The 14374-nt window shown below is 41.9% G+C and overlaps 1 protein-coding gene across 2 annotated transcripts in view; it reads left to right on the top strand.

Moving 5' to 3' along the window:
- LOC110154053 (dynein axonemal heavy chain 9) overlaps positions 1-14374 on the top strand; it is a 567616-nt gene that overhangs the window by 192518 nt on the left and 360724 nt on the right. For both annotated transcript variants that reach the window (XM_020917987.2, XM_055150409.1), the window contains exon 48: positions 7396-7557. In XM_020917987.2, coding sequence (XP_020773646.2) covers positions 7396-7557 — 162 coding nt within the window. The remainder of the gene's footprint in view (positions 1-7395; positions 7558-14374) is intronic.

The raw sequence follows: 14374 nt of genomic DNA, 5'->3' as shown, positions 1-14374 counted from the left end.
GAGCAAGGTGTCTGCAAAGGGTGATTGGGTGACAGCTGCCCTCACCTCCATGCGGTGTGGAGCTCTGTGCCGGTGCTTTCGCCTGCGGTCACCTGACAGTCTACACTGGTTCACCTCTAATAGTCTGAGCCCGTCCTGACAATGAGTCCTGGTTCAGTTCTGGTTTAGTCCTGGGTTAGTCCTGGTTCAGTCTGTGGCGTGTGTGGCACAGAAGTACTGAATCTCGATCAGTGTTTCTTCTGCTCAGTAAATAAAGCCTGTGAAGTGATGACAGTCGAGTTGCCTTTGTGAATTCATATCCATAATGAAGAAAGCATAACCATTTCATTTCATTTTTTGATTGTAATTCTTGAAGTCGTAACTTTTCAATTAATATTCTGATGGATGCTTCAGTTAGAAAGCTTTTAATCTGTGTGTGCTTTATCACGGGCACGGGCGGGTAATGGGGGGAATGTTAACAGGTCTAGGCTGGTGCGGGTTTAACTTTGATATAATCACGGGTGACCGGGCGGGTGTGGTGCTGTACTGCGCGGGTGTGGGCGGGTGCGGGTCTCCAAAAATGGACCCCTGCAAGACTCTGATCCATGGCAGTGTTACCCACAGAAAATTCGTTAGGCAAGGCTGCATAAAAAGGAACGGTCTTATGTGGATGAACATGTCCACACTGCACATCTGTGAGACATCTGCTTTTATTATGATTGACTTTGGATAGCTTTAACAGCCAAATGCAGGTTAAGTGTGAACAGAGCAGACCCAGCAATGTTCTGGGACAGAGTGAAGTGATGTCATCAACGTGCCCTGACGGTGTCATGCTAACTGGAAGCACTACTGTCAGAAGCTCAGTAACACTTTCATCTGAGCTTAAAGAACCGACCGATGTGACCATAAAGAACCGACTTATGATCAGTCCATGGTAACTGCTGAACATTCCAGCATAGAGATACATGTAGAACACCCCTCGCGTGATGTCACCGAAAAGTATCAGTAGGGATCATCTCTGAGCATTGTGTGAACAGTGTGCTATGGGCCCCTCTGGTCTACCCAGGCCGCTCAGTTCTGCCCCGGGCCCCTCTGCTCTGCCCCGGGCCCCTGTGGCAGACGGCGTATCTCAGTTAAACCCATGAATCATCCAGCCCACATTCCACTCACCGGCTTCATTGTTTGCTTATGGTGGAGCTTTGTGCCGATCATAAAACCACTGGGTTGCTTCAGTTTTTCTCCCGAGGAAACGCAATAATCATTTGTCAGAGTTTACGAGTAAGATCTGCTCTGGGTTAGGCTCAGGTTTCAGGCAGAAGAAGCTGTTCACTCTTGGCACTAACATGTTGTAGACTAAAGGATTAGATCTCAAATAAGTTGTGGAATTGGAATGTTTAAAGTGGATGTGTGCTGAGGGAGCAGATCAGAGCACACATCAACATTGGCTTGAGACACTTTTGGGAAGAATCCTAGAAAAATGCAAATAAATCATGATGAAATGAGTTGTATTTCAAGGGCCTATATTACGCTATTTTCTGATCTGTGTGTTATAATGTTTTCTACGGAAGCTGAGAGGTGTCACAAGAAACGCAAACGCCACAACAAATACAAATGCGACAACACAACAAAAAGCCACAACAAACCAAAAAAAGCCACAACGGAAATGACCACGGGACTCTATTTTAATGCAAACGCTGCAACAAATACAAACGCCACAACACAAACGCAAATGCTGCAACACATCAAAAAGCCACAACAGAAGTGACCACGGGACACTATTTTCTGACGGACCGATGTAGCAGCAAGTGAAGAAGAAGAACTACAACATGAAACTAATAATGATAAAACAATAAATTACTTTTACTCACGTTTCCAACTTCTCCGTTCCTTTACTTTTCATGTTGTAGTTCTTGTTCTGTGAAAATAGAGTCCCGTGGTCACTTCCGTTGTGGCTTTTTAATGTGTGTGGCTTTTTAATGTGTTGCAGCATTTGCATTTGTGTTGTGGTGTTTGTATTTGTTGCAGCGTTTGCATTAAAGTAGAGTCCCGTGGTCATTTCCGTTGTGGCTTTTTTTGGTTTGTTGTGGCTTTTTGTTGTGTTGTGACCCCTCTCGGCTTCCGTAGTTTTCTCATCACAGACAGACCTGGAGTTGTGTTTTGTTTCATTCACACAAGTTTAACACACAAACTTAGCATATTTATATTGAGTTCTCCTTTCAAATTGAAAACACTCAGTTCCACCTTGTGATGTCATGTGGTCATGCAGGAAGTGCTTCACTCTGTTTTTAAACTCCATACAACTACAGCTACATTAAAATCATTTGGATCATTTCAGCCTTGGAATTGCCAATCGCTCCTGAGCATAAGGTGGACACTAGCCTCCCTAGAATGGCCAATGCTCTCCACAGTAGTTTCAGTAGCAGAACGCACACTGATTGTGTTGTGATTGTGTTGCACTCTGAAGGGACAGATTGGAATTTTGGACATAGGACCTCATTTCCTAGTACCTACTCCACAAAGCACCCGAAACAAATCTATTATTACACCAGACTGTTCATGTAAATGTCTGTGTTGATAGAATAATTTTAGAAGTAAAACCAACCTTGCATTTGAAGAATTTCTCTCTGAGCAGCAGCAGTGAGTTGTACTTCCTGATAGAAAACTTGGCAGCGGTGGACTGTTATCACCTAACGCCTATCTTACCGGCAAAGTCAACTTCTGCTGCTGAGAAAATAGTCCCTCAGCATGCGATGATTCATGCGATGCTAAATTAGTTTTATTTCAAACATTATTATATTATTCTATTAACTGGTGATGGGCGAATGGAGCCTCGAGAAGCGTTGACACCTCAGTCGCAATATTGTCTCAAATGGTTGGACGTGTCTGATTCCTCGGAGAAACACTGACCTCTAGTGGACAAATTTAACAATAAGACAATAGTTGTGTGCAGAGCGACACTGTACCTCACAACAACAATAATAATGATGATTTAAAATAATATGTAAAGAGCAACATAAATAACATGCTGTAAATAAGAAAATAGGTGACCTTGTTAGGTGGAATTAGATCAGTGATCCCAAACCATCACTTTCTTCCACTTGTAGATGCTATTGAAAATGAAACAAATGCCAAAAGTCGCCAAAAGTCACCAAAATCACCCCTAACGCCACACAATACTCCTCACTATCCAACATGTTTAAGAAATATTGGTGCATCTTTTATGCTGTAGCAGTTTAGCACTTGTCAAACCACAGAAGTGCGCTGAACACTCTGAAGCATCTGAACCAATCGCAGAGTGGAACATTCGCCGAGCCAATGAAACGCTTCAATACACTGAAGCGATTGACACGTAGAGTGAAGCAGGAGGGGAGGGATCGACACTTGGACACTTTGGTCAAGTGAGCGGCTGCTGCGAGGCGAGCTCTGAGGCAGTGCTTCAGAGCGATTTGTTTCAGAAAGAAAAAGACGTGCTCCAGAGCTCCGACTCATTTGACCATCACTACTATCAACACAGACATTCACATGGACAGTCTGGTGTAATAATAGATTTGTTTTGGGTGTTTTGTGGAGTGGGTAAGACTGTTTTTAGTGACAGGAGAACTATGACCATTGACATGCATTAGTCTAGCACCAGCGACCTCTACAAATACAAGGACTGGATGGAATATTTTTTACAAGTGTCTCCACACGTCTCCAACACTCTGGTTTACTAGGAAATGAGCCCCTATATCCACATTCCAAACTGTCCCTTTAATGCAGGAAGCAAAGGGAGGGGGACAAACAATACAAACAAGGTAGCATGATGGTCCTAGTATGTTGTGTGTTTGCAGTTAACACCCCGTAGAAATAAAACAGAGCTTCTTTAAACGTCTTTTTACTCCTTCGCAATTATCCAAACTGATTAGTTTTTTTCTTTCCATTTTCAGTAAACTGTCTCACTGTTGTCACTTCCGCTGTGTGGCCTCAAACTTGTGAGTGCTTCATTATTTTTCCTCTTGACTAAACCAATTAAGAATTAGTCAGGGCAAATCCCTCCTCCGCTGCTCGTCCTGGCATCTGGATTAGCAGTTTGTTTTCCATTTGGCATCAGTAAAACAGTGGTACAAGAGTTAATGGCTGACTCTCCCCTGGGGTAACACAAGGTCACTTTGGAGACGCCGCAATCCTGAGAGTAAACAGAGACTTTGAGGAGTCTCACAGTGAGGAGGGAGCAGGCTGGGAACAGGACTCAAGGACGAATCAGCCCACTAACATGCTAATAGGAATGTGTGCAAATAGACACTGCTCTGTATATTTTAGACGATGGTTCTCAAAAGAAGCAATATGGAAAGCTAATTGATACTAAAACAAAACTAGATATGTATTTGTAGTATTGATTCTGCATTTCATAATAATTTTTTTATGGTTTATTAGTTGGTTGATGGTGTCTTAGTTAACCAAAATATGTATGGATTTACTCATTTAGTTTGATTATAGGGATTTATAGGAAGTGAGTGAGTGAGTGAGTTAAATGAATTCATAGAAAAAGGCAGATTAAACTCATGATTCACAAAGGCAATCCAGCTCTGGTGAAGGCGCAGTGTTGTGAATGCAGTTTGGTTCAGATTCATAAAGATCAGTGATCATTTTGAGCTTTTGCCATGTCCCTTTTTAGCCAACTATCAAGAATTTGTTTAGTCGACTGCAGCCCAAATAACATCCTGTTGCATATATACAGTATTGGGCAATATCCTCCAAAAAGAGTAATTATTACAGTTATTTGTTACTGGACAGCCCTTAGCAAAGGAACCTGGACCGTATACTCCTGGAGCACCCTCCACAGGACATCACGAGGGGCATGGTCAAATGCCTTCTCCAGATCCACAAAACACATGTGGACTCCCATGAACCCTCGAGCACCAGATGGAGAGTGTAGAGCTGCTCCACCACCGGGACGAAAACCACACTGATCCGAGGTTGGACCATCTCCTCTCTGGTACCCTCTGTGATTCCCCTGTAGTTGGATCACACCCTTCATTCCCCCTTTTTAAACACAGGGAACACTGCCCCGGTCTGCCAGTCCAGAGGCGCTGTCCCCGGCCACCACCGGAGCCTTGCCACCAAGGAGATTGCCAACCACCTCAGTGACTTCAGCCAGGGTGATGGACGAGTCCGTCTCTGAGTCCCTAGTCTCTCTTTCCTGCTTGCACTGTAAACAGTGTTGGTGAAGTACCTGTCAGTAACTGTCAGCTCCCTCAGGAATCCCACAAGCCAACAAGGCTCAACAGGACTCCTTCTTCAGCCTGATGGCCCTTTTTACTTCCACTGTCCACCGCCAGGTTTGGGGATTGCTGCCACAGCACAGGAAACCTTGCGACCACAGCAACATTGACACATTGGCAATGGAGGTGGAGAACATGGTCACTCGGATTCTATATACCCAATCTCCTCTGGGATCTAGGAGAAGGTCTCCCAGAGGTGTGAGTTGAAGGTTCTGCTGATTTGCTTGGGTCTGCCAGGTCTTTTCCAGCTTTCTTCTCTACCAGCAGATCCAACTCCAACATTGGTTGACAGCTCTGCCCCTCTCTTCACCTGAGTGTGCAAGACATGCGGCCAGAGGTCCAGTGTCACAACAACAAAGTCGATCATTGGCTTTGTTGGCTGACACCACAATGAGAGACCTGTCTCCCTGTGGGGAAAGGCCTCGCCAACAGGCAGTCGTTTTCAAGCCTCAACCCCAGGCTTGGCTCCAGGGTGGGGCCCCGGCTGCACCATACCCTGTGACTTCACAATCCTTTTTCATGTCCTAGGGGTTCATGAACTGCTCTTGGTTTAACCCTTCACAAAGGACCTGTTTGCCATGGGAGACCCTACCACGGGCATAATGCCCCAGGCGATATAGCTGGTATAGTAAGGTGGCAGTTCAGTGGGGAAGATGAAAGTAACAAATTACCTAATAACGTCACTATTAAATTACCAACAAAAAAAAAATCCTCAAATACACGCCCTTTGCAGTAAAACAAAGTAAAAATTAGCTCTGTTCTGCCTCATTTCTTCTGCAAATCACCAAATGTACCCAGTACCAGTGATTCTCATCCACAGTGATCAAAAGCATCGAAACAGACTCACAACAGAACAACAGCGCCGGGCAAACAGCTGTCCCCTTTATGAGGCAGACTGTGTCCAAAGAGCATTTACCAAATGTAAAGATATCTGAACATTACAAACATATGCTCTCCACATGACAGCACTTATACAAGTCTAAAAGAAGAACCTGCACTTACAATAAGCAGTGTGAGTAAATTATAAATAATGATATACATCCATTGAATCCTCTTATGTGCTGTATGTTTCCTCAGTTTTGTTGAAAACTGTGAATATTCACCTGCTTGTCAGAGCTAAACCAATTAAAAGTCAGGACAATCTGTGGGACTGCCTAATGACATTTACATTCTGTGTTTTAGCCAATCACCTTCTCCATGAACAGTCCATGAAACAATACATTACAACTTCACAAACCTGATATGATTGGCACTAGTTTCATTAGCAGGATGCACAGCGATTGTAATGTCATGAGTGGTTTAACATGGACAACAAAACTGAAATTTATTAAACATGTTAATATGTTTTTGATATTTTAAATGAGCAACTAATACCATGTATAAGTGTAATATACCTTCTTTAAGTATGTTTTGGTGAGATTTGAAATGTAGCTTGTCATATGCACTTTAAATGCTATTTTCTGTTTTTATTAAGCTGTGTTCTATTCTGTACATAAGGTATTATTTAGGAGTCACATATTTTCAGTAGTGTCCAAATAACCCGCAGATGAAAATGTAGTGAAGTAAATGAGTGTGTGTATCTGTGGTCAATAGACTGGTCAATATAGACCACAGTGTATTGTAGTAGTTGGAGAAACAGCAGTGGACAGAGACAGGTGTTTAACTGCAGACAGAAGCTGTGGTTTATGGCACTCTGTACAACCTGATCCTGAATAAAACTCTCTTAAATAAACTGTTACAGTGTAAAGGTGTAAGAGTTATCCACTTACCTTAACACAAACCGATAAAAATGTCCACATGTCAGACAAAAAGCTGAATAATCCAGTCTGTTTACGTGAGATCCAGTGTGACAACGACTTGTCTGGTTATTATTAGTCCATAAACACTTGTGTCAGTCCAGTCGGATCTTTATTTATGACACAAATCAAGTTTTATCAGAGTTTAGCCTTTAGACTCTTTTTCATCCGGACACCACATTCACATGACCCGACTGCAGTGACCTGTGTGTCCCAATCTCTCTGTGAATAAGTGCACTGTAGATTCCTCTAAAGAGTACAGGTCTGTGTAGTGAATGAGAGGTGAGGGTTAGGGTTCACATCCGTACACTTTAGTCCTGAGACCAGCCCCTGAGCCCTGTCTCACTCTGTGTTTACAGGGCATGTTGTTCTGTACTCCTGACTGTCTGAAGACCCCCGCAGACCTGCTCAAGATATACCTCCACGAGTCCAGCCGCGTCTACAGAGACAAGCTGGTGGAGCAGGCGGACCTCCAGACCTTTGACAAGCTCCAGGCCGACTCTGCACGGAAGTTCTACGAGGTGAGAGCAACCCCAGAGACTGTGTTGTGTTCACATCCACACAGAAGTCCGAGGCTGCTTAAAGGGCCCACATGACCACCATTTCTGTTATAGTAGTTTCCTCACCAAAAACATACCAGAGTTTTTGTTTTGTTTCATTCACACACATTTAACACACAAACCCTGCAGATTTATTCTACTTCTGATGTTTTCAGCCCTGAAATTGCCTCTCTGAACTTGAAAACTACCACTACATGACATCATAAGGTGTTTGAGTAATCCTGCGTTATTAGTCTGTCTAGTTCTAGTCCTAACCAGAACTAAACCAGGACTAAACCAAGACTAAACCAAGACTAAACCAGGACTAAACCAGGACTAAACCAGAATTAAACCAGGATTAAACCAGGACTGAACCAAGATTAAACCAGGACTAAACCAGGACTAAACCAGGACTTAACCAGGACTAAACCAGGACTAAACCAAGATTAAACCAAGACTAAATCATGACTAAACCAGGACTAAACCAGGACTAAACCAGGACTAAATCAGGACTAAACCAAGACTAAACCAAGACTAAACCAGGACTAAACCAGGACTAAACCAAGATTAAACCAAGACTAAATCATGACTAAACCAGGACTAAATCAGGACTAAACCAAGACTAAATCAGGACTAAACCAAGACTAAATCATGACTAAACCAGGACTAAACCAGGACTAAATCAGGACTAAACCAAGACTAAACCAGGACTAAATCAGGACTAAACCAACACTAAACCAGGACTAAACCAAGATTAAACCAGGACTAAATCAGGACTAAACCAAGACTAAACCAGGATTAAACCAGGACTAAACCAGGACTAAATCAGGACTAAACCAAGACTAAACCAAGACTAAACCAGGACTAAACCAAGATTAAACCAGGACTAAATCATGACTAAACCAGGACTAAACCAGGACTAAATCAGGACTAAACCAGAATTAAACCAGGATTAAACCAGGACTGAACCAAGACTAAACCAGGACTAAACCAGGACTAAACCAGGACTTAACCAGGACTAAACCAGGACTAAACCAAGATTAAACCAAGACTAAATCATGACTAAACCAGGACTAAACCAGGACTAAACCAGGACTAAATCAGGACTAAACCAAGACTAAACCAGGACTAAATCAGGACTAAACCAAGACTAAACCAAGACTAAACCAGGTCTAAACCAGGACTAAACCAAGATTAAACCAAGACTAAATCATGACTAAACCAGGACTAAACCAGGACTAAATCAGGACTAAACCAAGACTAAACCAGGACTAAATCAGGACTAAACCAAGACTAAATCATGACTAAACCAGGACTAAACCAGGACTAAATCAGGACTAAACCAAGACTAAACCAGGACTAAATCAGGACTAAACCAAGACTAAACCAACACTAAACCAGGACTAAACCAAGATTAAACCAGGACTAAATCATGACTAAACCACGACTAAACCAGGACTAAATCAGGACTAAACCAAGACTAAACCAGGACTAAATCAGGACTAAACCAAGACTAAACCAGGATTAAACCAGGACTAAACCAGGACTAAATCAGGACTAAACCAAGACTAAACCAAGACTAAACCAGGACTAAACCAAGATTAAACCAGGACTAAATCATGACTAAACCAGGACTAAACCAGGACTAAATCAGGACTAAACCAAGACTAAACCAGGACTAAATCAGGACTAAACCAAGACTAAACCAGGACTAAATCAGGACTAAACCAAGACTAAACCAAGACTAAACCAGGACTAAACCAAGACTTAACCAGGACTAAACCAGGACTAAACCAAGACTAAACCAAGACTAAACCAGGACTAAACCAGGACTAAACCAGGATTAAACCAGGACTAAACCTACGCAGTGTCATTAGCAGATTATAAATATATACACACCGCCAACCGCAGAGTCGATTACCAGGACTACACCAGGACTGAACCAGCACTGGACCAAGTCTAAACCAGGATTTAATCAGGTCTAAACCAAGACTAAACCAAGACTAAACCAGGATTGCAGCCGCCGAGCCGACCTCCTTCGCTGATGGTTTTATGTGATAAATACACTTAAGTCTCTCTCGGCCTGGTCTGACATGTTTCCGGGAAAAGACGGGAAATGGCACTTGTTTCCAGGGCAACGGACGTCCTGGATGCGAGTCAAGGATTATTTTCCCGTTTGTTGTTCATTTGATTAACCTGACCCGTTCGTGAGTAATCACTACCCCCGTAAAATTCCAGAACATTAAAACCCGCCCGTTTCAGCAACTGTTTACAGGTACCCGACCCGGTTACATTCTGTTCAGCAGAGATTGACACTTTCAAGACTGAAATTATTCAAATTACTCTAGTGAAGATGTATGGAGTTTAAAAACACGATGGAGCACTCCCTGCATTACCACATGACATCACAACAGAGTGGAACAGAGTGTTTTCTGTTTGAGAGAGGAGTCTAAATGTGCAGGTTTGTGTGTTAAACATGTGAATGAAACAAAACACGACTCCAGGTCTGTTTGTGATGAGGAAACTCCATTAGAACAGATCAGAAAATAGTAGTGTAATATGAGCTCTTTAAACTGAGCTGGACCAGTGTTGTGTAAACGTGGTGAGTCAGGGGGAGGAGGAGGGTGAGGAGCAGAGCCTGGGGGAGCGGGTTATAGGCTGAGAGCTCCGTGTCAGAAAGTCCAGTGCTGGAGACAGTTGTTGAAGAATATTAATCAGCAGAGTACAGGGGTAGCGCGTGTCAGGGGCCGCAGTCTGTTCAGCAAATTGGAAAACATTTTAATGGTTTTTCTGTCCACTGGCCTCTTCACCCACACAAGCACTGACCCACGGCACTGTGAAGAGAACCTGACACGTGTATGCGGTCTGGGTGGCCTGCTGAAGAGAGTGAAGGAGGACGAGGAGGAGGGGCGGAGGGAGGAGGAGGAGTTAAAGGTGGACAGATCGGTTTAGGGATGGACGATTTTTATATAGCGCTATATTTCCACCTTCAAGGCACTCAAAATGGTCAAAGAACCACTCACCCGTTCACTCACATTCATTCATGCGAGATAGGTCTTGCTCAAGAGCACAACCAGAGTATTCATCTGTGGGAGCTGCCTTTGCACCGAACTATGAATCACGAGATCTGACCGCTCTACCAACAATGTTTATGTCGAGAGTGGGATTTGAACCTTCAGTGGACAAAAACTCTGTTACTTTAGAGCTACTGTTGCCATGAAATAATTCATTATGCAACTTTCTTTGTCTCCATGGAGATAGATTTTTCTATAATGTTCCACTAAATTTGTTGATGCAGACCTGCAGGTGAGCACCAGGCCAAGTGAAAGGTCAAATCCTTGGAGTAGGCATTGTTTTATTGATTTTGAACTAGAATTGAATACATGCAAGACACCTAATTTTAATGCCGTATTGCGGAGCATTCCACAGCTCCATGGAGACATGTTGCACAGTACAACATAAGGGAGCACTGTACCACTTGATAAACCCCATTGTTAATCTATATATTTTAACTGATCTGCTGATATTTGGGTTCCTCCAAAGTTAAGTTTTTTGTTTTCTTTTTATAATTCTTACTTTTTTGCTTTACTTTCACTTCTGCCCATAGTTTTTGTTGTCCTTCATGTTAGAGAAACTGTAGCAAGCATGTGGGCATATTTTAGACCTGATTTATTCACCTGAATTCTCCCTGTTATGGTCCTGATGCTCATTTCATCATTGATCGTGACAACACAGATCACAATATCAATTTAAGAACCAAAAAATATATACAAAAAAGACTGAATAAAAAAAAAAAAAAAAAGAAAACCAAGATAAGTCCTTTCTTTTCAGTTTGCAAATGATAATTCCATTTTGTGAAATGAACAAAATATTTGAAGTGAATACACTTCATCACTCATGAAGAAAAATCTAAACTACCAATCTCGCAAAGTCATCTTAAATATAAAGTGCCTTTTATACTGCAGTTTAAGTCACATTTAATCACAGTGTAATCATTCAGAAAGTTGGATTTCTGAGAGCATAGTTTGGCTATTTCTATTCTTACATGACGTTTGGTGTGAAAAGTGCAGGAGTTGGTTTTATATGATGGCAGCTCTGTGTCGGCGGTGCATGTGAGAGACAGTAACTCTTAGTGGACTGTGCTTAGTTGTTCTGCAGCAGAGACATGACAGCTCTGCTCCTCTGTTTAACACTCCTCTTCTTTAACTTCACTCTCTCAAAGTTATAGCAATACATCGAGTAAATCTGGCTATTACTTCAGAGAGACTCACACAAATCTTAAATACAGTTCTATGACCTGCTCTAATGGATCCACTGAAGATAAAAGACCAGAGTAAATCCCGAGCTTTAAGCACCAGCGTTGTGTTGTCATAGTAATACCATAAGAAAAATACAACGTACATATCTTAAAGACGTGCTGAAATGGAATCTGTTACCTTATATTTTCATAAAATTAAATATTCAAAGCAAAACATACACAGAGTTCATGTACATGTGTCATTTGAGTAAGTTAAACATCATTGGAGTTTGATTAAATGTCTCATGTGATGGGAACAGTGCTGTTTTTTCAGATGTTACGCTATAGGACATGAGCAATTTATAATCATAAGACAGCACACATGCACCGATCCAGCTTCTTTCAGTTCTGAAACTGATATAAATACTACTAAAACTGATATCCGATATTAACCGATACCAGTGTAGGGATAGAAAATGCCTTCTTTTCAGATCAGTTAACATTAGGGATGGGCATGATTAGTTGACTAATTGATCATTGATCATTAAGAATTTTGTCGATTACATTAATTTCTAATCGACAAACCGAATGTGTGTTTCTGTGTGTAGATATGAAGCTGCTCTGACAGAGCAAACACTTGAGCTGCGGCCTCAGTTCCCAGTCTCAGTTGGGCTCTGGCACCTCTTTGGAGACACTGTACCACTCAGTGAGTGTGTTTACAGCACATCTGTGTCCAGGTTTCATCATGGTGCATGTTTATGCTGTAGTCCGGTTACTACAACATAAAGAGCTGCACTAAACCTGCACACGTCTTATCTTTGAAAACATCAAGACACACAGAACAGACTGACCATCATCAGCAGCAGCAGCACATCCTCTGTCACAGAGAGAACACTCATATTCCACTCAGTCATGTCCTTTAGTCCGACAGAAACTGAACTACATCAGCGCACAAGAGCTGTTGTTTTTTTCTCTGCTTAGTTTATGCAAATTAGCCATGTGGTTTTAAGTTTTGTTTCTGTGAGACTTGCACAAATCTGCATTAAAAACATTATAATGTCAAACGGGCTGATGTGGCTCTAGAGACGTTATGATGAGTCGGTTGTAAAATTGAGTTTATTTCTGCAGATTAGTAACAATGATACTTATATTTTTATTATATAAAATAACATTTATTATATAAAAACATGAATGATTAATTGAAAATCGATCGTTAATTCTCCCGACGATCAATTTATAAAATTTTATCAAATGCCCATCCCTAGTTAACATATATTACAATTATTACACTTATTATTGATCCAATTGTGTTCTGCAGTTGTATTTTTCCTGCTAATAACTACTGACCAAGTTAAATATTAAGAGTCGTTCTAGGTCTAAATATTCTCATTTACATCAGCTGAATTGATATCATGAAACCGATACTCGTCCAGATGATTTTCATAGATCAGTGGTGATATTTGATAAAGCTGACTGTGACGGCTCTGACCGACCGAGTATCAGGCTGTATACTCTGGGTGGTGAGGTCATCACACTGGTCAGCACAGATGAGTGCTACATGCAGACTGATGAAATGAAAAGAGAAAAGAGGACATATGTTGTTTCTTGTGCTGTCACTCTGAGGAGCTCTGGTGTTCACGGTGACAGAGACTGACACAAACAGACACAGAGACCGAGATTCTGAACTATCAGACTCTGCACATCTCAGCTCATCTTTGGTGCTACAAAGTTCAGTCTTTTCCCCTGTCTGACTGTGACACCTACGACAGCCTGGTTTGAGCTACAACACGAGATCACCTCCTTCAGGAATGTTTCATCACAGACGGACAAAATCTTGCAGTCGACATCTGCTTTATGGTAAATGGTCACCTTTTTATACAGCATTTTTCCACCTACAAGGCTCCAAGCACTTTTACATGAAGGACTCACTCACCAAGCCACACAACAATCCACACTCACCAGAGTACGCAGACACTGGGGCCAAGGTGGGTTAAGTGTCTTGCCTCTGGACACCACGGAAGCGTTCATGTGTGGGCGCTGGAAACACCCAAACTGAGCTACTGTCGCTTCAAGGTTTTGACCTAAATGAATTGATTATTCTCATAGATCAGGGGTGTCAAACTCATTTTGGTCCGGGGGCCGTATCCAACCAACTTTGATCCCAAAGGAGCCGGGTCAGAAAACTCATGTCATATAAACCCCAAAAATAACAATAAGTTCAAATATTTGTGCAGAGAAACACAAATCTATTATAGAAATCTTTTTTAATTGAACTCTTTCTTTTACAAAATATTATAATATTATGAACAACCTGAAACTTTAAGAAAAATGCAGTTTCAACACAAGTTTTAACATGAACTTGTGCAAATAGGAATAAGTCCATTTTTGTTGTAAAATCCTGGCTCCACTTTTTTCATGTTGGACATTTTGTTGATGAGTGTGTCACGGTCAACAGTCAAAACGATCGTCCTTTAAGAGCGTTTGGAAAGAGACAAGTCTTTATTTGTGCTGCTCTGGTGGGAGGGGCCACGTACAGAGGCACTGGACACGTTGCTGTGATAA

The sequence above is a fragment of the Boleophthalmus pectinirostris genome, unplaced genomic scaffold, assembly GCF_026225935.1.
Source record: "Boleophthalmus pectinirostris isolate CB_2022bp ecotype Guang Dong unplaced genomic scaffold, ASM2622593v1 HiC_scaffold_14, whole genome shotgun sequence".
Taxonomy (NCBI): Eukaryota; Metazoa; Chordata; class Actinopteri; order Gobiiformes; family Gobiidae; genus Boleophthalmus; species Boleophthalmus pectinirostris.
The sequence above is the reverse complement of the archived record's forward strand: the minus strand, read 5'-3'. Positions and strand labels throughout refer to the sequence as shown.